Source organism: Rhea pennata, chromosome 11 (assembly GCF_028389875.1).
Source record: "Rhea pennata isolate bPtePen1 chromosome 11, bPtePen1.pri, whole genome shotgun sequence".
Classification (NCBI taxonomy): Eukaryota; Metazoa; Chordata; class Aves; order Rheiformes; family Rheidae; genus Rhea; species Rhea pennata.
The window spans coordinates 1882136-1903467 of NC_084673.1; the positions used below are offsets into that span (position 1 = coordinate 1882136).

Genomic DNA, 21332 nt, shown 5'->3' on the forward strand with positions numbered 1-21332 from the left:
AGAATTTTATTAATCTGGAATAAATAGGAAAAAAAAAAAAAAAAGAAGACGTGTTAATATAGAATGGTTATATGAATTTGGTATTTCCATGAACTGTTCAGGATCTCACAGAACACAAATATAATCCTTAAACTTTGACCACTGGCCAACTGAGTTACACACCTGACTTCCCACCCCCACCTCGTGTTCTGGTCTAAGAAAGCAAGCCTGTGTCACGGGTGTCTGATCCCCCTGGAACGGCAGCCGTGGCCAAGCTTCCCCCGTGTGCTAGCGGTGCTGCACCAAGTGCCCTGGGCGGCTCTCGCAGCCACGTAGGATGAGGCTGAAGGGAGCTTTCAGACCACTGGACTGGATGGTCGGTTCCCCAGGAATGACAGCGCAGGCTGATGCAGCGAGCGGAGATTACGCCTTCGTCCCCTGTGCTGCGTGGCTGGCGCTGCGGCTGGGAGCAGGAGCGCTGGTTTGGAGCGGTGAGTCTCACAGAGGAAGCAGCAGGTTTCATTTAGGGAGGAGGAGGGTAGCGGCAGGTCTCTGATATCAGAGACCAGAATTAAGTTTGCAGAGAAAGTGTCAGTTCCTCAGACTCTTGACTTCTCAGAGTTTGACAAATATCCTTCTGTAATTTTTTACTTCAGGGATCGTCTTGATGAGAAAATCCAAATACATACTTTGTTGTAACTAGTAGCAGCTCAAGTAATGGATTTATGTACGTAGAACTTTGAAAGATAAATGGAAAAATATCAGAGAACTTAATATAGTCTGTTTGGGTACTACAGCCATGTCTTCACTGGAATGCTCCACAGCATGATGCAGTTGACCATTTTCTGCTGATTTTTTAGTTCTTGCAAGAAGAGATGGCTTCAGAAAAGAGGTGACTCGTTATTCTTTCAAGAAGCCTGTCTGCTCAACTCTCTGAGATAGTGGTGCTTCAGAGCTTGTCCTCTTAGGAGAAACATCTGAAGGTGGTGCAAATTGAGGCCATCAAGTGGGAGAGAAGTGTGCTTTAGTGAGGGGGTAGGAAAATGGCAGCTTCTGTTCTCTGGTGTGTTACTGGTGATGGTATTCAGTTGTGGAGGCCACGGGAACTCATTGTCTGTCATGGCTAGTGGAACGTGTGGGGTGCTCTTAAAAAAGATTTCAAGCATAGTAAAAGGAAAATTCCTCCTGAGGAGGAGACATAGCTGTGGTTGGATATGAACCTTTTGCAGGTTTGAGAGACTCCAGTCTCTAGTTTCACAGGCCCTGAAGCTCTTTGTTGGCTAGATGCCTAATGTCAGGATGTTTTAGAGGTATTACTGCTTCAAGGAGGTCTGTGCTTTTTGCAACATGCAAGGAGGTACGTGTGTTGATTTCATGCTGTCCTGGACATACTGGAGAAGATCCAGGCAGTAAGAAGGCATGAGCAAAGACACAGATTTCTTCACAGAAAAAAAAAAAGACAAAAGGAGAAAATAGGGCTAAAATAGAGATGTTTCAGCTTATAGTGTTTCCCCTCCATCCCCTTCCAAAGCAGGCATGCTCTGTGCTTTATAGCAGTGCACAAATGCTTTGAAACTATAGAATGCTAAAATAAATAACCATGAGTATATAAGAGAAGAAGCTGTGACCTACATATGGAGGAGGAGGTAGCCCAGCTGGCTGAAAATGAGATTGAAAAAGACCATGAAGGCTAATTAAAAGGTGAAAAACTGAGAATTTGTGGTAATAAACAGCAGATCTTTGGCTGGCTCTGGTTCACAGCTCTGTCTGATTTCCTTGAGAAGTGAAAGGAACTGATTTAGGCTGCCTACCTTGAATTGATACTGATACTTTTCAACAGTTTAACTAATATATTCCCAGAATTTATGGCAGGTCTATTGTACCGGGATATGGAAATCTCAAGCAGGAATCTCTTAGTCTTGCTGTCGTTAAAATATTTAGTGCAGGTGTCTTTGTATATGGTGTTAAACTTCTCTTTGACCTTGTTATACCTAACATCTGGGTTGTGTTTTTAGCTCTTTCAATGCCAACAGGTGTATAAATTGAAAAATTAAACCATTGCTTTATATTAGATGTAGCATATGATTCTCTGAGGTTTGTGTCTAGTTGAGTATTAACAGCATAGTATGCTGGATGAAGCTTTTGCTTAGGAGTCGTCAACTAAAATACATACCAAAACAGCTCCACAGAAGTGTGTTTTGAGACAAGCATTTCAGCAAGCAGCCTTGTAAACCAAACTACAGTCTTTTAGGCTTCAGATTATGTTGCATTGTTACTAAATTTAGGTCTCAGGTAATCAGGTGCTCTTTCAAAGTTAGTTAAAGCGGCACACGTGTGTGTGTGTGTGTAACTGAGGAATTCAGAATCTGTAACTGATTCCGTTTTATACTGAAAGCCAATTTCGTATGGAGATCCAGCAGTTGTATACAAGACCTTGCTGAAGACTGACAAGACTAGAGAAGTATGAGAAAATCTGTGTCAGGGTTTTACGTGGGCTACTCTGCCAGTGTTGAATATACGTCAGAACCCTTCATTGTCCGAAGACAAACTCTTCCTCTCAGCTTCCATGGAAAGGAAATTCATGTTTGCTACTGCTGCCATGTTCCTACTTTCCAAAGTTTAAGTGCACTTGCTTCAAGTTCCCTGAGTTCATAGAAAGTAAAAAGCAAGTGTTGTCTTTGGTATGAGTCAGGTGTTCCCTTTGCTTACACCTTTATTTTCTATCCTTTTGTTTAAAAGTACAGAAAAAGTCACCATTCTTAGAGTTGTTCACTGAAGTCAGTGCTGTTGTGGTTGACTTCTGTTTTGGACGTGCCCCAGCAAAACCCTTGGCTAGCCATCTGCACATGCTGTAAAGCCCCATGACCACTGTCAGCGCTCTCCATCTCCAGGTGAAAGCAGGAGACCTTCTACACGAGTGTTAACAGCTCTGATACTTTGTCCCACAGCCCAGAGGTGGCTGCTCATGGAAACCTTGAAATTAATTGCGTAAGAAGTTGTTCTCTAAAGCTATTTGATCTACATGTTGCAGAACTGCATTTGTCTTGCCTGTAGTCTACAGCTCTGACTTTAGCCTCTGAAGTTTTGTCTCCTAGCTGTGTCTATATAGTGCATGTTTTTAAAAGTGTGATTGAGGTTTTTGCATGACTGAAACTCTCCGGCTGGGCTAAAATTGTGTATCAGTAGCTGGAGATATGGAAGAAAATCATAGCTGGGATAATAAACACTGTGTGTCCCCAGGCCAAGAGAGAGGCTTTGCAGAAGACTTTCCCTCGCTTCCAAAGTCAGCGGCAAGACCGAATCCTGTTGCTATTCCCACTTAGGACTGCTGAAAGCAGGTACTATAAAAGTGTTTTTTCTGTCTTGGTCTCCAGTGGACTGCTATTGCTGGTGTTTAACCTCAAACATGTAAAGCAGGTCGCTATGAAGGATCTTTGCTGTAGCCTATGTTTAACACAAAAATACATGGAAAGGAGAGAGCACATGCTAATCTGAAGCTCTCATTTGAACTGCCTGGGAACACCTACTCCAGTTTCTGGTGAAAGAAAAAGCTGATTAAGTGTTTTAGTTGCACAGAAAATACCTATTTTTTCTTCTTTCTACTACAACATGAGTGTGGTATTAATGGAGAAGGGTCAACTGTGTTTGAAAGTAGAAATGAATTAGTGGTAGAAATACAAATTTTTGATACATTGTGTGTTAAAATAAGCGAAATTCATGGGCTGTACAGAAGCTGGTTTTCTGGATTAGCTGTCCAAGGCATTTAGGTCATCTCACCATCGTGAGATGGTACTGTACTGTTTGAAATATTTTGTGAGGCACCTCATGCTGTGCAGTAACAGTCTGTGTTATGAGCTGGACAGTTGGAGTAGTGAGGTTTTTTTTTTTATTAATCAGTGTACAGCTTTAAATGACTTTACTGTCTGCATTTCTGAAATTTTCTATCTGTAATATACTGTGGGAAAACAGTAGAAATCAGGAGTAGCTACATATGTCTTGGTGGAGCAAATAAAACACTTCCTTTTAAAGGTAAGGTTTCTGGAAAGCAGCCTGATACTTGGTGGAATAGTTTGAGTTAGCAGTTTAACTACTGAGGTTTTACATGAATCTTTAAAATATTTAGGCTTTTTGCTAGTTTCCTTCCATTCTGAGAGGATATTAATTTTCCTAGTGAAAGCATGGTAGCTGTAATTGTGGGATTTTTTAGCGTGTGAGAAGAAAACCACTGCTGTATATCTAGGACTACCATTAAAAGCTCTAGCTAAAAAATTATTTTCTGATGAGATAATAGTTTGGGAGAAAAAAAGTCCTCTCTGAAAAAAGACTATTGATATGTTTGGGCATCCAGCAATTATTTGAAAAGATGTAAAGGATGGAGTCTTCCGGATTATTTAATGTTGTAAAGTTGGCCATACACGCAGAGAGGAAATCCTTTCCCCCCAAAGCAGCCTCTTTTAATCTGTTTTTCCTACTCTGCCCTCTACCCTGGAGGAGCTCTCTACATCACTAAAGAAATTTTTCTCCTGCAGACCTTCTCTTGGACTAACTCCTCCTTCCCCGTAGGAGCTGTAGGGTGGTGTTGTGTTGCCTGGGTTGCCCAAGAACAAGGATTGGCCTTCTGCTCTGCCACAGCTCTGGTTCGCAGTGCCTGGGACTGAGGGGCCAGGCAGCTGCGTGCACGTCCTCTTCTGGCAGGATTGCGCACTGCTCTGCCAGTAGTCCCTGAAGGTCTTGTCCCATTCTTTAACAAATGCTGCCGATAAAACAGAAGAACGAAGAGTAAAATTTTTGGTAATGGTTCAGTTCTGAATGAAAGTTTGAGTTGCATTAGCCTCTAATGACTATTAATTCACCATGTTGGTCAGTTTGTAACAAGGATTGAATTGATAAACTGGCAATCAGTTTAATGATCTGTGCTGAAAAATACAGTGGCTTTCCTGAATAACAAAGTTAAAATACCAATTAAAGCTCAGGAAAATATACTTCCTACTCTTTTATTGTTGTCTAATAATTTTAAATTACCGCAGTGCCTAGAAGACCCAAGAGTATGACTTACTGGGCTCCATATTTGAAGAGTATGATTGCACAGCCCTCTATTGAAAGGCTTTTCAACATAAGGATAGAAATGCTCAGATGCATCTATTTCAAATCTGTTTCTTAAAAATAGTTGTGCTCTGTTAATGGCCATGGATTTACCAAGAAGGGTGTTAGTTCTCCACGGAAGCAGCAGCGGGTGCGGTGCGCCGGTCCCTGTTGAGTGACCAGTTCCTTTTCCACTTCTCAGACCAAGGCTGTGTCTGTTCTGATAAGGTGGCCACTTAGTCGTCCCTCCTTAGAGGGTCTTCTGAGTATGGCGCAGAGGGCTCCGCTGTTGCAGCCCCAGCCCGAAGGCGATGTTCCAGGCTACTCTCCAGCACAGACTTCCCATGTGGCTTTGGATAAGCTGTGAAGTGTCTCTGATGCCTTATTTCTCTAGGTAGAAAACTGAGATAATAGAATGTCTTTACCTTACAGCTTTGGGGGGTAAACAGTAAAAATAAATTGAAGATTATGTTGAGTCCAAAAAGCCTCGGTCAGGATCACCATGTGCAGATTAGAATGAGGGGGGATTGCGATTTTGCTATCAATTCAAAACCGATGTCTTGGGCCTTTGGGACCTCCGGCTTCAGTGTGAATAGCTGGCAAAAAGAGCAGCCTGGCTGGCATCAGGGCACCGTGATGGGGGGTGATGAGAGATGGAGCAATAGGGCTTGGAAGAGTTATGGACAGTCTTGAAGGAGTGGATGGCACTGAGCTTTCATGCAGAAAAGAAGCTCATGAGGAGATTTTGGGGGAACCAAATGTAACCTATGTCAAATGCCCTGGAAAGGAAGCGTGCAGAGGAGTTGGGCTAAAAAGAGAAGATTTGAAGGTGTAAGATGAGATTTCTCTGGCCTTGTTTTGTCTCCTGATATGTATCATGTTACAAGAATTTTGCATTCAGAACTGTGGCATGTATTGCAAATAAGACTCCTTGTGTAAATTTTTGTTATGCTTTATCATGCTGAAATGCGAATTGTTTACTCTTGTGTTTTTATAAGAGTAAGATGACAAAAGCAAGTCTTGAAATATGTTGAATGATTTCTTTTCCATCAGTTCTCACAGAACTTCTTTTCTAGTCTGTTTGAAAATAAATAATCTATTTGGGATTTTTACACCATGTAATGCCGCAGCAGTATTTCTGCTGTAGGACAGTGGGGCTAATATTCAATTTGCTGCTATGCTGAACCACAGACTCCGATGCTGAACTTCAGAGTGCCAGAAAAGCAACAGCATTATTTGCAAAGAATGCCTCTAAAGAACTTAGTTTGGTTTTTAGTCTTCTCACGCTAATAATCTCGAAAACTGCAAATGAATGAGGCAATTTGACTTTAACATTAAACAGTAATGTAAAAGGGTGATTTCATGCTTGTTCTCTCGTGCTTTGAGATATTGTGCTGTAGGAGAGCGTGAAGTTTTTTGATTAGATCTATAGCTGGCTAGTCCAGCATTCTCATTATTAATTAAAAGCAACTTTAAGAAATACAGCATGCAGATCAGGGTGGGTTTTTGTTTTTAACATAATGAGTATGCTTTGAGTCATGCTGTAAGAACACATAGGAGGTATATTCCAAAATGCAGTGAAAAGTGAACCCAGAACAGGCTGCAGGTGGTATCCCTTTTTGTCTTAAGGGGATCCTATAAACCTGTAAACTGATCTCTCAGCTGCTTTTTTGCCCCATCATGTTAATACTTTTTGGAAACAGAAACTGTGTACACGTGCAGTCGCTTAGCCTCCTCCAGAGTGACGTGGCCGGGGGCCTCTTGCTGTTGGTGGAGCTTGGGCAGGAGCGTGAGGCAGCTTCAGGACTAGGGTTTGTGCACCCAGAAGCTTGTCGGCTTTTTTCAAATCTGTTCCTGTTTGGGTAGAAATACTCGTTCGTCCTACAGACCATCCTGCCTAAGGAAAACTGCCATTCGCACATAATTGCGTAGGTTGGGTTGTATTTTTTCACTTCTTGTTGTCATACTGTTTGAGCCTTCTGAAATGCGTTCCCTCAGTTTCCAGTGGATCTTCATGCCTGTAAACTGTATTTTTGAGGGATGTATGTTATTTAAGGTATTTGCAGAGGGATGCAATTAAATATTCAAATGGTAACAATTATTTTAGCGTCACAGCATTGTTTTTTATTGCACATAGTTTGCATATCCAGTAATAACTCCATGATATATCCAGGTTTCGTATCTTGAAGAAAGTTTCCTATTTTATGGTACTTTTTAAGAAAAAAAATGTGAAGTGTCTTTAGTCTCACTTCTGTGGACTGTGGAATGTCATTCTTTACCAAACAGATTAGTTTCTGAGTAACTGCAGGCTACGTTATTTTGTTAATTCCTGTTGTGTTCCCTTGACATTCCAGAGCATTATCGTTCAGCATTTCCAGAGAGGATTCGGCATGTTGCTGCAAAGAAAATAAGTGCTTTTGTATGCAGGCCTTTGTTTTTCTTTATTTTGCTGAGCGAAACCAAGGTATAACTGATTCTTTCTGGTAAGGCATGCTTTTGCTATTGTTTTACACGTTACTTTTAAGGCATGTTTTCTCCTGGGATTACTTCTCTTTTCACTTTCTGACCTTTTAAGCATCCTCCAGTAATTTTGTTTTCTTGATTAAAAGTACAGAGTCATAATAGATTTACATGATGTTTCTAAAATTAATGTAATTTGAGGGCTTTAGATTGGAGGGAGGGGAACAGTGATTGTTCCAAACTTTTATATAGCTATCGCTAAAATATGTGGGAGCAAATGCTTCTGTTCTGGAAACAGGTACATGCTTGTTGGGCTCCTCAGACGTAGTCTCTAGCTCTGCAAACACAGACGTGGTGAAAATCAGGTCTCTGCAGCTTTGCAGACGTGCAGTCTCCTTCTGGTGCGGTGATGGGCCAGGACAGCAGCTCTGCGAGCGGGAGGTCGCTGGGGGGACGAGCAAGGTGAGGGGCAGCGTCTGGGACGTCCGCTGGTGAGCCACGAGCAGGGTACGAGCTCGGCGACCAGGGCTTAGCAGGCAAGTGCCAGCTCAGGTGTTGGACTGATGTCACGTTTTCCTAGAAGAACCCAATGACACTTTTGAAGAATGTACCTATTGTTTTGGACTGTTAAGAATACTCTTATTACCACTCCAATGTGCTGTGCAATATGCAATATGTATTTTCACCTTTCTTACTCCTATGCTTTGTCAGTTCACATCTCTTCCAAAGGAAGAGCACTAAGTTAACGTGCTCTGTAATTTCTCATTTTCATTTTAAGTTGCTTTTTCCATTGTTTGAGGGGAATTTTTAAGGTAACTGGAACAATACATGAAGAACATTACCAAGTAATTATAGAAAATATTCTTCATGTTGGTAATTAAGAGTTCTGGGAAAAAATTAAGTAAAAGAAAATACAGTTTATAAAAAATATCAGGGCTCGGTCCTTGCTTATCCAGAAGCAAGTGATGCTCAAATTTCTCTGTGTCTCCAGGTCCTGACAGTCTGAATTTTACCAAGAATATTCCAGAAGCATATGAGACTGAATGTTGCTGCTGCTTTTTTTTTCCCTGCCCATAAAGTAATATTGAAGTTATCCAATAGTCTTTTACCATTGAGAGTTCATAGCTAGATAGGTACAATCTAAAATATGCTTGAAATTGTTAGCTGAATATTCCAAGTTTTCTAATAGTTCTGTGCATTTGAAGCCTGGGTAGTGGGAAGGCTGGTATATGAGGGTCCAGCTTATACCCATGAGAAGAAAAAAATTGCCTTCCTCTGTCGATAATCTGTTGTGGCAGTAATGCAGATTCGTAGAAAACGAGATAGTCCCAAAAATACTTTGCAGCCCTCCATGTTTACTGTTCTGTGTTGAGTTTCCACAATTAAAAAAGCAACCATGTTTCAGCAAAAATTGTTTGAAGCCAAAGGCATTTGTGCTTCTAAAACATGCAAGGGATATTTGCAGCTTTGTCCATAGCAGCATGTTTAGACTTGGATGGCTTGGATGATTTTTAGGCTTGAATGAGCTTAATTTCAGCTGTTGCGTTTCAGAATTTTAGATACTGTAGTAATGCATTCATAATAATAATAAAATGAAATATGTATGTATTGTGAAATGTGTGTGCCATTACAAAATCTTCTTAAAATGAAAGATTTCATTTTTAACGCTAGTGCCAGAAGTAGCTCATGTCACTTCATTGAAGTTAGTAGGATTTTTTTTTGAGTGAGACTGCACATTTTAACACGCTGTTTCCACAAACATGTAATTTTCAGTGCTTTTATTTATGCATATTTTGTAAAGTTCAAATAAGATAGCCAAGCAAAAATGGCACTCAAAAGTAGTGCTGATTATTTCGTTGAAATTTTAACCTGAGTTATAATGTTTCTCGGGCTGGGTGGACAGTGTTTCAATTTGATTTAAATTAAGTTTAAAAAAACTTTCAGCCTTTTTGCTCATCAGTCCTCCTGCTTCGTTACCCAGAAGATACCCTCAGCACCCACAGTGGCACCAGCTTCCGCTCGCGCTGTTGCCTTCTTTGTCTCGGTTAGCGCGTTAGGATGCGTGATCCTACAAAACATGGCGAGGACCTTGGTTTGTTTTCTCAGTTTACTAAGAAAACTTAATTATGTTGTTTCTTTGAGTGTAAATTAGAGCGTGCGGTTGTTTCCCATCTGGCACTGTAGTCCTCCCTTAGGTTGGTAAGTGCCTACTTTCACTTACTATTGCTTTTTTGATGTGTTTCGTTACTGCGATTGCATTCAGGTGGTGGAGGGAACCCCGTCAGGTCCCAGGCTGCCCTTGAGTGGTTCATGGGGCCTGATTTTGCTTCCTTTGGTAGCATGGTGGTGTTGTAGCCAGGAGCCAGAGGACAAGAGTTTTATTAAGTTCAGATCTACCTGCAGACAGGTGGGGTTGAATAGAAGCCACTTGGATCTTGGACCAAGAAACCTTTTTCTCTATCTTCTTTAAAAAAGAAGAATGTGCAGTAGCGTATCAGGGCTTGTATGAACTCCAAAGCCAAACTGGAATGAAGTTACTAATGCAAAATGCAGCAGTTCTTCATTAAGAAGCAGGCATGTGCCACTCTTAAGCCAGAAGAACAGTGTCAGCAGAGGAAATAATTTGGCAGCGGCTGCTGCGGCCGCGAGGCGGCAGGCGCAGAGCCGTGCTGAGGGCTTCCCTTGGGGCAGATGGGGGCTGAGGAGTGAACGACCCCGGGACAGTCGTGCGTTCCTCTGCAATGAGCTGTCTTCGTCTTTCTGAGGTTTTACACTGGCTTTAGCACCTGGGTAAAGAGTTAATAGCCTCTGTACAGCAAATTATAGTTCTGGCTGTTGGAAAGAAATTCGTGTGCCAAAATGGTCTTGATACTGTCCTGTCAAGGAGCAGTTGGAGACTGCTTTATCTGGCTTTAGCTCTTTGGGGTGTGTTCAAACAGGGACCTTATTATTCACCACAATCTGCTTGCAGTGGAGAGCATGATTAATTCCCTCATTTTAAGTTGGCCAAATAGTATTGGTTCTAGAGAATTGACGTTAGAGCTCACAAGTTCTTGTTTCTTCTTCCTTGGTCTTTGCACCACAGACAGGCACGTGCTGGTTACAAACAGAAGTCCTCTAGAGACTATCACAACTCATTTATGGTGAGCTGCTTATTTTATATATAGCAAAACATCTTGCAGTTCCAGTTAGGATGAATGAGGCATTCCTAAAGGGCTCTCCAGCTTTCCGTTCATCTTTCACTCTTTCTCTTTCACTTCCAATTAACAGAAGTTGTTGCGTTTGGACTCTGCTCTCCAGGATACACAGCTAAGCCAGTTTTCTTCCAAGGATGCTTAAACTTGTTCTTGTTCTTTCAGCTGGCCTTGCTGAACTTCTTTCATCCTGAAGAAAAGTTGCACGTTGGAGAAGAAGGTAGACGCGCCCGTCGAAACAAAAGGAGTAAAAGTAGCGAAGGGCCTGATGGTGAGTCTCTAGCTTTACTTGTTGCTGCTGCACTTGCTGTCTTTTCACAAACAAGCAGAAGACTGGCATTTTTCCAGATCGTGGTTATATGCAGAATTACGTATGTGGGGAAAAAATAGTGACATCTGTGCCTTATAATAGCTTCTTTCTAACTTTGATTGCCTTCCAAATTATTAGTTCCAGTAGTGCTAATTTCTACAATAAAATAATCAAGTAGCTTTTCTAAGGAGTTTTAAAAATCTGCTGTGAACACGTCTGCATTACAAAATGGCAACCACACTGTAATTGGCCTTCTCAGTGCAGTAGAGGGTGACAGATGGTTTTGAAGCCCATATTAAGGGAAATAGGATAGAGCTTGTATTAAGAGAGTGGAAAAATACCAAAAAATGTGAAATATTTATCTGTGATATGATAACTATAAAAATGAGAATCTATGACTCAAAACTCGGGCATTTGGGGCTTCCTTGGAGGCATAGGTGTTGGATGACTGCTAGACCTCTCTGGTGTCATGGCACAGAAGGAGATTCTGTACTTGGTCCTCAGGGCATCAGCTGCTGCTTCCCTTGTGCTATGACTGTCCCTTGGTGACAGTGTTGTCCTCCAAATCTCCTGTTCCCATACGTTCAGATGCCAAATGACTTCTTGTGTCTGGTCTCTCTGTTTCAGACCCTGCAATCAGTTAGACTTGATGTGTGGCAACACTCCTTCCCTAGGTAGAGAGCTGCATCATCCAGTCCTTGATGGGATGTGTCATAATGCAGTTGTAAATGTACTTTGTTACTGTCTGATAGGTGGGATTTGGGTTTTTTTGGTTGGTTGGTTGGTTTTTAAGCATGAGTTAGTACTTTACAATCTGAAAATGTCTGGGAGATGGAGGCTGCTTCAGATGATTCCACAAGGGCTGACCTGGTACAGAAAAAAAAAAAAGGTAGTAGAAGCAGGTGCCAGGCTTTGGGTTATTTATGGCTTCATAGTGCAGAAACTATAGGAAATCTATAGGAAAGTTGGGGATGGTTCATGCTCTGCCAGCAAGCACCCTCCGTTGGTATCCTGAAGTCTGGCACATGGCTAAGATACACATGACACAGTCCAGGAAAACTGGAGATAGAAAACCATATACTTGAAGAAGCAGGGAAGGGTCAGCATTGCTGTCATTCATGATGTGTGAAGCATCGTGGTGTGAAGCTCAATTTACTCTGGTTTTTAAGTTGCTCATGCAGCAAGGTTATGAGCTCCAAGAGCACTATATGTATAGGGAACTGGAAGTAGACAACAGGAGCACATCCTTTGAACTGCTGATTGTGTACAACACTTTTGACACCGTCATTCTTCTGTGTTCTCCAGCAATTGTACTCTGGATGCCAAAAGCTTGATTCTTCACACAGCAGTTGTTCTCTGAAACTCTGAAGGTTTGAGGTGTGTTTTAAAACTAAAAATGAGCATTGCCAAAATCATATATCTTGCTTGAGGTCTTATGTCACCTTTGTATTCTTCTAAGAGCCAAAATCTTTAGGGAAAATACAACTTAGGGTGATGGGTTGTGCCAGAAACACCCTCAACTCTTTCTGAGAAAGTAAATAATAAATGCCAAAATAGTTAAATCTGTATCTTCACCTTCAGCCACTTCCCCCAGTCAGAACCTGCTTATTTTTGACATTAATAATTGAATTTCAAATGTTGTCTTTTCATAATTCTCTAATTCTGAAATTAAGATGCAAAGATTGCTTTCTCTATAAAGCCCTTGAAAGAGCTTGCTAGCTTTCTTGCTGCAGAAAAACACAGATCCATTTCTGTATGGAGAAGAAAAGGAGATTGAGTTGCCATGGACTGGCTGAAAAGGTTTTACTACTGAGAAGTCAAGAAAATTCTATTTAGTTAAAGTAACCAGGTATTGGTTGAGAAACTCAATGGAGTTCCTGAACGTCCTCTGCAAGAGCCTGCCGAAACAGAGCAGCAGTGGATGGAGTTTGAGGAGGGATGAGACATAGTTAGAAATGAGTAGGAACAGGTATCTAAAAGAATGAGAGTTAAAAGAATCTCCTTGGAGACCCAGAAACAGGCAGAGATGTGAGCAAAGGAGAGCCAGGAAGGTGTACAGGAGTTCAGATTACAGGTCACTCACCTTGATTTGAAACCACATTTGGAAGCATCTCTCGTTCAGCATTTGGTGACTGCATTTTCTTTGTGTCTTTAAAGGAAACTGTTGCTACCATTGATGATTTTTCTCTAACAGCAGAAGCTGGTATTTAAAAAGAACAGAATTTGGAGTAAGAGATGCATTAGAACAAATTTAAAATAATTAAAGAAGCTTATTGAACAGTCAGCCCACCAATAAGTTCAACCAGTGGAATTCGAACTGCTTATCAGCTGAATGAATGTGCCCATTTATTGTGAATGTGCCTTTGTTAAAATTTGCGTTGGCGCTTTTTGAAGGCAAGAAGAGGACTTGCCTTTCGTGTGACATCATCTAGGATGTGAGCGAGAGAAAGACATAAATAGTGGTCTGTGTATGGCCTCATTCTCACTAAGCATGTCAAGACGTATCTGCAATTACAATCTTCCTAGTTATCATTAGTTTTCCTCTTCAGCTTTCCTGGCTTCATGAGTTTCCCATGTTCCCTGAAAACATCAGTTTCAGAGTGGAAAATGTTTCACTGCAGCTGTGCTCCAAGAAATAGCTTCATGAAGCTCCCAGGATTCTTCCTCCCCAAAATGTTGACAAGTATGATGCATTTGGTACACACTCACTGAGTGATTCCAGCTAAATGTGGTCTGTCATTTTTAGAAGCAATTTAAGGCTGCTACTCGGACGACTTGCAGTCAGGTTCCAAATCCTTTTGCATTGACTTCTTGAAATCTATTCCAGTATCTTTGCAAGTAACTTCTGTAAGTAGCAACTTTCCACTGTGTGTGAACTGTTTAAGTTTAGTGCTGCAGGCTGATGTTTGACAGAATCAGTCTAGTCTGTTAGGCTGTCTAACTGCTGGTTTTATAGTGGCAGATACGCTGAGATTTATATTATTGTGAGAAATAGTTGCTGAAAGTCGGCAGACTGAAGACTGCTATTCTTGTCATCTCTGCTGCCAAATGAAAACTTGTAATTCTTCAGTAATGCTTCAACAACTTGCAGTCCTTTCCCAAATTTGCTTTATGTTCCTTGTATGTAATAAAGTAAAAATTGTTCCAGAAATGCAGCACATTTCCAGCAGCTGTATATCTTTTTGTAAATTAGGTTTTTGATCCCTTAAGGTGAAGATGATGTGCAAAATTGGCATAGTGACAGGTCATTTTCCTAATGACATTAGTGGGACAGTTTGTAAGCACTTGCCAAACTAGCTTGGAGAAAAACAGGTAATTTTGCATTATAGGGTGTGCCATTAAAAAAAAAAAAAAAAGGAAGAGCAAGATCACATACTGTGGAAAAAGTATCCCAAGGCCCAGATTCTGTTGCTTCATCATTGCAGGGTGTTGCAGAACCAGGCTTCCCCCTGGGATTTTGGGTAGCCCCACAGCAATGGCAGCTTTGTGTGCTAGTGAGCATCCGTGTGCGACTGCAGGCTGTTCCCTCGTGATCCGTGGCCAGCTGTACATTCGGGTACCTGAAGGGAGGGTGCCAAGGGGATGGGGACAAACTCTTTTCAGTTGTCCCGTGTGACGGGACAAGAGGCAATGGGCAGAAACTGAAGCACAGGAAATTCTGCCTGAACATAAGGGGGAATTTCTTCCCTGTGAGAGTGACAGAGCACTGGACCAGGCTGCCCAGAGAGGTTGTGGAGTCTCCTTCTCTGGAGATCTTCAAGGCCCGCCTGGATGCAACCCTGTCTAACATGCTCTAGGTGACCCTGCTGAGCAGGGAGGTTGGACTAGATGATCTCCAGAGGTCCCTGCCAACATCACTGATTCTATGGTTCTGTGAAGCCAAGGTCATGTCCTGGGATAAGGTTCCTGTGTGGACACCGCTCGCCTCTTCGCGCCTGAGGCGGCTCCCAGTGCTGCTGTGAAATGGGTTGCTCTACCACGGGCAAACAGAGATTAATGCCTCCCCGATCCTGAGGAACATATATCATGTTTCAAGCCAGCTTTGTGTGCATGTCCCCAAAACCAACATTTGTGCAGCTTTGAAAAGTGTATCTATTTTTTCCACTTTTTAAGGAATAGAATTATTCTCCTTACAGATCCAATTTATGATGTGCTTTATACTGTGTGTTACCAGCTCCGCTTGTCACATAACCTGTTTTAGTTCACTAAAACTTGACCCTCTCCAATGCCTTTCTGTTCTGTCCCTCCTTTTTGTCTTGGTGTATTTATGCTGCTGTGGAACCACTTTAGCTCCCAGATTACCAGCTCCAGAATGATTTGTTAATTAGCAACAGTTGTGCTAAAAGGAACCATCAAGAATGTTAAATTAGTCCACTTTTAAATGAACTGTGTATGAAATGTTAGATCTCTATTCCCAGGGCAACTGTAAAAGTGCTGCTGGGTCTTTGCTAACAAAGCCAAAATATGGGGGTAGCATGGTTGTAACTGCAGAGACAGTTCTGTGCTCTTGAGGCTATAAATAATGACAGAACATTTACAAAGCAGATGTCAATAGGACTCTTTAAAAAACATTGTTTTAAAAAAAATAAAAAGTTTCTTTTTCTCCTACTTTCATCTCTGTTCCCAGTTAGGTCCCTGCAGTGCTGCTTTCCTGGTTTTTGGTTTTTTGGCTTGGGTTTTTTTTCTTTCCTAGATTTTTTCATATTGAGCTTGGTGAGAAACATAGATGATTGTTATCCATTCTTTGATTTGGAGCATGGCAGCTGGAAAGAGGCTGAGCAGATGGCTGCCCTTAAGTTGACAACAGTTTGGTTCCTACTACTTTGGCAGTCCTTACTACTGAGGAAAGTCCTTGAGGACTCACTGGTTTTAGTGCTATAAATGGTTTTTATTGAAATGAAAATTAAATTCCTTTCACTGGGATAGCAGAAGTTTGTCTAGATTCCTGCTTTCACCTGGAGCTTTGAAAATAATATGCTAACCAGACAGGTTCAGTCTTTCAACCTTTTCTCATTCAGAGCGCTGTTGTTAGTATTTGCTTTGTTATTTTAAAATGGTTTTGGCTGCAATCAGCCATCAGATAACAGAAGCAGAGCATGGATTTCCCTGTTTCCTTCTGTCTCGCAGGAGGAGAAGCCTCCAGGTTACTGCCGGCGTGAGAAGCACTCCGTTCCGAGCGTGTGTCTGCTGGGGCCGTCCCGTGCAGAGCTAGCGGGTCCTCCTAGCTCTGTATTTCATACTAGTCTGCTATCCCCTCCTTACGTAAGGGTGCTGATGATACAGTAGGGCTTTTTATATACAGGTCACAATAGCAACTTTTCCTGCTTGCTTCCTCTCTGTCTAAAAGGAAAGTCATATCCATCTGACTCCAGAGCCCTGGAACAATTGGTTCCTTTGTGTCGGCCCCATGCAATTCCCCAGAGTCCCGGCGTTCTCAGAAACGCAGATGTATTAAGGGCGATAGAGCTTCATTGTGCTCAGAAACCATGGTGATGAGCACTCAATAAATAAAGAACAAGAACATTTCCTGGATACTGGAGCAGAGGAGACGGTCCCAAAAGAAAAGCTCACCAGAAAATATTTAAATTTCTCTGATTACCCGCAGAATTTCTCTGTGATTTCCTCCAAAATAGGGGAAGGGACAAATTAAGATGATGCCGTAACAAATGTATACACGTCCGTGTACAATCTCAGTCTCTTTCCTATGACATCATTCTCAGCACTCTGGTAAAATTATGACAAAAGATTATTTGCAGATCCTTGGTTGTCATTCACATATGTCTAACCTGTGCTAATTATAATAAGGCAGCCTATTTGTTTAAGGTCCTGTACCTTAGGCACTTTTCTGCTATGAAGGTACATTGATAAGAATATAGCATACTTATTTTTGATCATAGGCTTGAGTCTGTGCTCGTTTCTCACCAGCATTTCCAATGAGACAAGATTCAGAGTAGTTTAACAACTGCCTACAAATTCAGAATGAAGTTTAAGTTGTGGTTTTCAGGTCTGTTACAGTAGTGGTAGATGAATACTGTGTCACTTCTGGAAACAAGTGAAACTGAAGGTGAAGATTCTCTAGAAAAAAGATCTTCTTGCTCTAAGTATAACTTTTAAGAAAATACACTTTTTCAGACAGCTGAAATATTAACAGTGTCCTTGGTTCAAAATGCTTCTCCCCTTTTCCCTCCTTCCCCTTCCCCCTCTTTCCCTTCCCCTTTTTTTCTTTTGAAATTACTGTAAGGTGAAATTTATTGAAATATCTGTTAACAGCCTTTGCTGAAGCATATCTTAGGAAATAGTAGAGAGACACTTATCATCCAGAAGCATGATCCCATAGATATCCAAGCAAGACGTAATTTCAGGGGAACTCCATGCAACTGGAGAGTGTTAGGAAAAAGCAGAGGTGTTAGCTTAGTTGATGAAGCCTAGATGTTATTTCCACTCAGAGATTTTGGACTAGCTATCTAGAAAGTGTTGGCTGTTGAAAGCCTGAGTGATGAGATTCATTCCTGCAGTGCGCACGGATGATGAGGATTCCATGAGGATGTATGACATCAGCCAACAAGAACGCACCAGGGTTTGAAAACTAATGGAGTCCAGAACCCTTCATCCTACTCTGCTGGCACATTGCTTCCCCAGTAGCCTCCCAGCTCAGCTGTTTAGTATTAAAAGCAATTAACTCACAGAGAGAGATGAACCTAATGGTGTGATAGCCACAAAGAGCAACAGGGGGAGGAACCGGTTCAGGTCACAGAGATCCCAGTGCAGCAGAGTGCCCTGATCCGTACGCGACATTTGTATTCCTCTGTCACCAGTTCTTCTTATTAGAGCTGGGGTGTTCCAAAAGTAACCCTTACTTCTTCGTTAGTGATATGTTTAAAGCAGCAATTAGATTCATTCCGTCTGTAAAGCTTCCTCAGTGTGTTTGGTACCTCCCGCTCATCTCCTGTGTTTTGGGTAAGGTAGGAGCACCACAGCTGAAAGATTCTGAGATGCTGGGGTATTCAGAAAGCTTGAGAAGGAGGATCTAGGTTGCACTGTTAGGTCCTTATGCTGATTCAACTTTTGGATGGATTCCAGGGTTGTCCTGACAGATTCTTACTGTTTGGTTTAGGGTATGTGCTTCAGCAGACTTTGCTAAAATTTGAATTAAATTCTTAAAATTTTTTAAAACTTCATTTTAATCAGGGACCTCTGAAGCTGTGATGAATCATGCCTTTCTGGCCTCATTGAAAATCCAGTCAGTTATATTACACCGGATGCGTCAAGTATAAGAAGTGTAGTATTGCACAAAGCTAAAAAAAACACCACCACCAGGAAATTACTTAGGGAAAAAGTTGTGAATATGACATGGTAATTCTGTGCTTTCATTAGGGCTTTGCTAGCTGTGATGTATAGCGACAATGTTGCATTCATAACTGATCTCATTAATAAGAGCAAAATTTGGTTAAGTACATTAATCTCTTTAGCCATCTTTCAGAGTTGGCTGGGCCAAATAACACTTCACTGTTGTAACTGCTCTAAGAACATGCCCACGGCAGGAGGCCCAGGCTTTGCAAGGAGCAGAATAGGCGCTGTCATTCCAATTGCTTTCAGGAATGATATTCCACAGCTCTGTGTTTGTGGAATGTTCATAGAAACTTTCAGTCCAATTAGTTACATACAGGGGGAAGAAAAACAGTAAACTACTGCAGAGATGAGATAGCTGAACAGATTCCCTCACACCTGTCCTTGATTCCTTATGGATGACTGGGAAATGTGTATTTAAAATTGCCAGCAAACAATTTAACAGAGTTTTTAATACACTTGGTTAAAACCTTGCTGCAGAACCACTTGGGAATCATTTCTGCTGGAATTCATGACATATGTTAGTTGTTTATCTTAGTGGGATATGACTTAAAATGTCAGACCGTTTTGTGTTAAGCAACAACTGAATAAAACAAAAACACAGCTGTAATACTGTGCTTTAAATGGTTAGATTCAAATGTGTGGTATTGATAAAGTAAGCAATGAGGTGCAGTGGTGTATAGAAAATAAGCCCTGTGCATCCAGCCAGCAAGCTTAAAAAAAAAAAAAAAAAAAAAAAAAAGCCTTTAGATACGTGAGTTAGCAATAGCAGTGTTGTTTGTGAGCTCTGCTGTAAAGATGCAGCTTTTGGAATGCAACCGAAATGCCTGAAGGCAGAGAGGCACATCCTATTCTTCTTGCATTGCCAGTGAGAGTACAGAAAATGAAATACGATGGCCACAGGTTCTGGTGTAAACCCCAGGAACTTGGCTGGGATTAATTATGGGAGCGCGGAGTTAAGAAGGGTGGAGATTTATGTTTGATGTTTTTTTGTTTTTTGAGAAGTCAGCGCAATATTATCGAGCCAGCAACAGTGGCTCTGTAGTTAATTAGGAGCAGGATTTTGTCTTTGCTTATGAACATATTCATGCTGTGGTGTGCTTACGCCTAGTCAGTGGAGACTGGAGAGCTTTTTTGTTTTGTTTGTTTGTTTTTTAACCTTCATGTTATCAATAGGATGTTCTGATGTGTTGCCTGCCCTAAGCAATATATAAGTATGCAGGAGTAGAGCCCACGACAGTTCTTCCCAGCCGTCCCTGGTGCCTCTCTATTGCTTCAGGTTCCTTTCAAATTCTTCAAAATTAAGGTGTTTCATTTTAGTTTGCTGAAATTTTCCAGTTTTTCAAGAGCCATGGAAATGAAAGCCTTCAGTATAATGAAGAAACAAAGTTACCTGACTTTCAGATTGTCGAATGGCATGGCTTCGTGGGCTGTCTCAAGCCGTTCAAGAGTTCACCATCACGGACAAGGAAGGGTGGAGTCTCATGCTGCCTATGTGGAGACGGCAGGCGTCAGATGCAGGATGGAGCAGAGTATGTGCTGACCTCCTGGAGCAGCACCACAGCTCTGCCCCTGAGGTAAAGTGGATCCAGTGGGACTGAGGAAAGAAAGTCAGCTGATCCTTCTTTATGTTATATAAAGTGATTAAAATTCCTGTTGCAGTAAATGAGGGTAAGTATGCTTTTCTGAAGAAAAGAATTAGAGTAGTGATTTTCAGCAGAATTCTTCTGGTGGTTAAGCAGAGCTAAGATCATGGAGTAATTTAGGGTGGAAGGGACCTCGGGAGGCCATGGGATCCAGTCCTCCCCCTAAAGCGGGACTGATGCTGTAACAGACATGATGACAGCAAAGATAGACGATGGCTCCAGAGCTGTTGCTCTTTTGGTCTGGTTCTTTTAAGACCGAGGTACCTACGTTGTTCCTCATGCCAAGAAGTCCTTGTGAGATACGCAGGGCTGAGGTGGGGGTCTGTGCTTGCTCCAGTATGTGTCCCCCTCGTGTGGCACCTGGCAATCTACAATTCCCATAGTCCTTTTTAAGGTGGAGAAACCTGGTCAGTGCCTGAGAGCAGTGAGTGTCACCCTTCTCCTTCCTCCAGCCCAAATAGGGTAGAGTGCTTCTTCTACAAGATAACTTTACATTGGCAAAATGAAGCAGGTTTTTGACCGATCTTTTTTTAGGTTTCTCTTATACTTGCACTTCCATTCTGATTATCTGGAACTGCTCAAACTAAAGACTTTTTCCCTTTAATATAATTAAGGGTCACTTTAAAATACATCACAACATACTATCTCTGCCCCCAGTATCTCAGCATTTGGGGATTTAACTCTCCTCAAATTCCTTATGAGTTTGGCTAAGTTATTCCTACATGTGAAAAGTCCTGTTTCTTAATGGTCAAACCAGGTAAAAATCTCTCTGGGGTACTGTGAGGAGAAAAAAACAGCAGCATCATAAAGCCTGTTGTTATGTGATGAGATCTCACATAGTCTGAAGCCATCTGAGGAAGGGAGTTTGTGGCACTCTGCCACACCACTGTGTGGCACACACTTCTCCAGTGACCCTGGGGACTGGACAGGAATGAGCCGTGACTTCTCCCTGTTGATTTATAAACTGATGGGTCGAGTTGAAGTCTAGTGTTTGGGATCAGAGGAATAAGGAGAGAGCAGGCTGCTGATTCACAGAGCTCCTGGAGCAGGATCTGATCATCTGGATGGCACATGGATATAGGCTCATCCTTTGACAGATTGCTCAGAGAAGGAGAATAGTGAGACAGCAGAAAGCAGCTCTCATACCTAACTCACCACAAGAGAAATGATTCTCAGCTTTTGCTATTGATACACAAACTCTATTCAGACTCTCTGGCCACAAAGCATAGTGTCCCAGAAGTCTCAGAGGAGACCTCAGTGCAGGGCACTTTCCCTTAAGACATATGGAGACATATGAAAAGTCCTTGAAGGAGA

General features: G+C 41.8%; 1 protein-coding gene across 2 annotated transcripts in view; it reads left to right on the forward strand.

The window, feature by feature from the left end:
- The window catches only part of EDA (ectodysplasin A), a 104115-nt gene that overhangs the window by 52976 nt on the left and 29807 nt on the right, over positions 1–21332 (forward strand). For both annotated transcript variants that reach the window (XM_062584742.1, XM_062584743.1), the window contains exon 2: positions 10881–10986. In XM_062584742.1, the coding sequence (XP_062440726.1) occupies positions 10881–10986 (106 nt within the window). The remainder of the gene's footprint in view (positions 1–10880; positions 10987–21332) is intronic.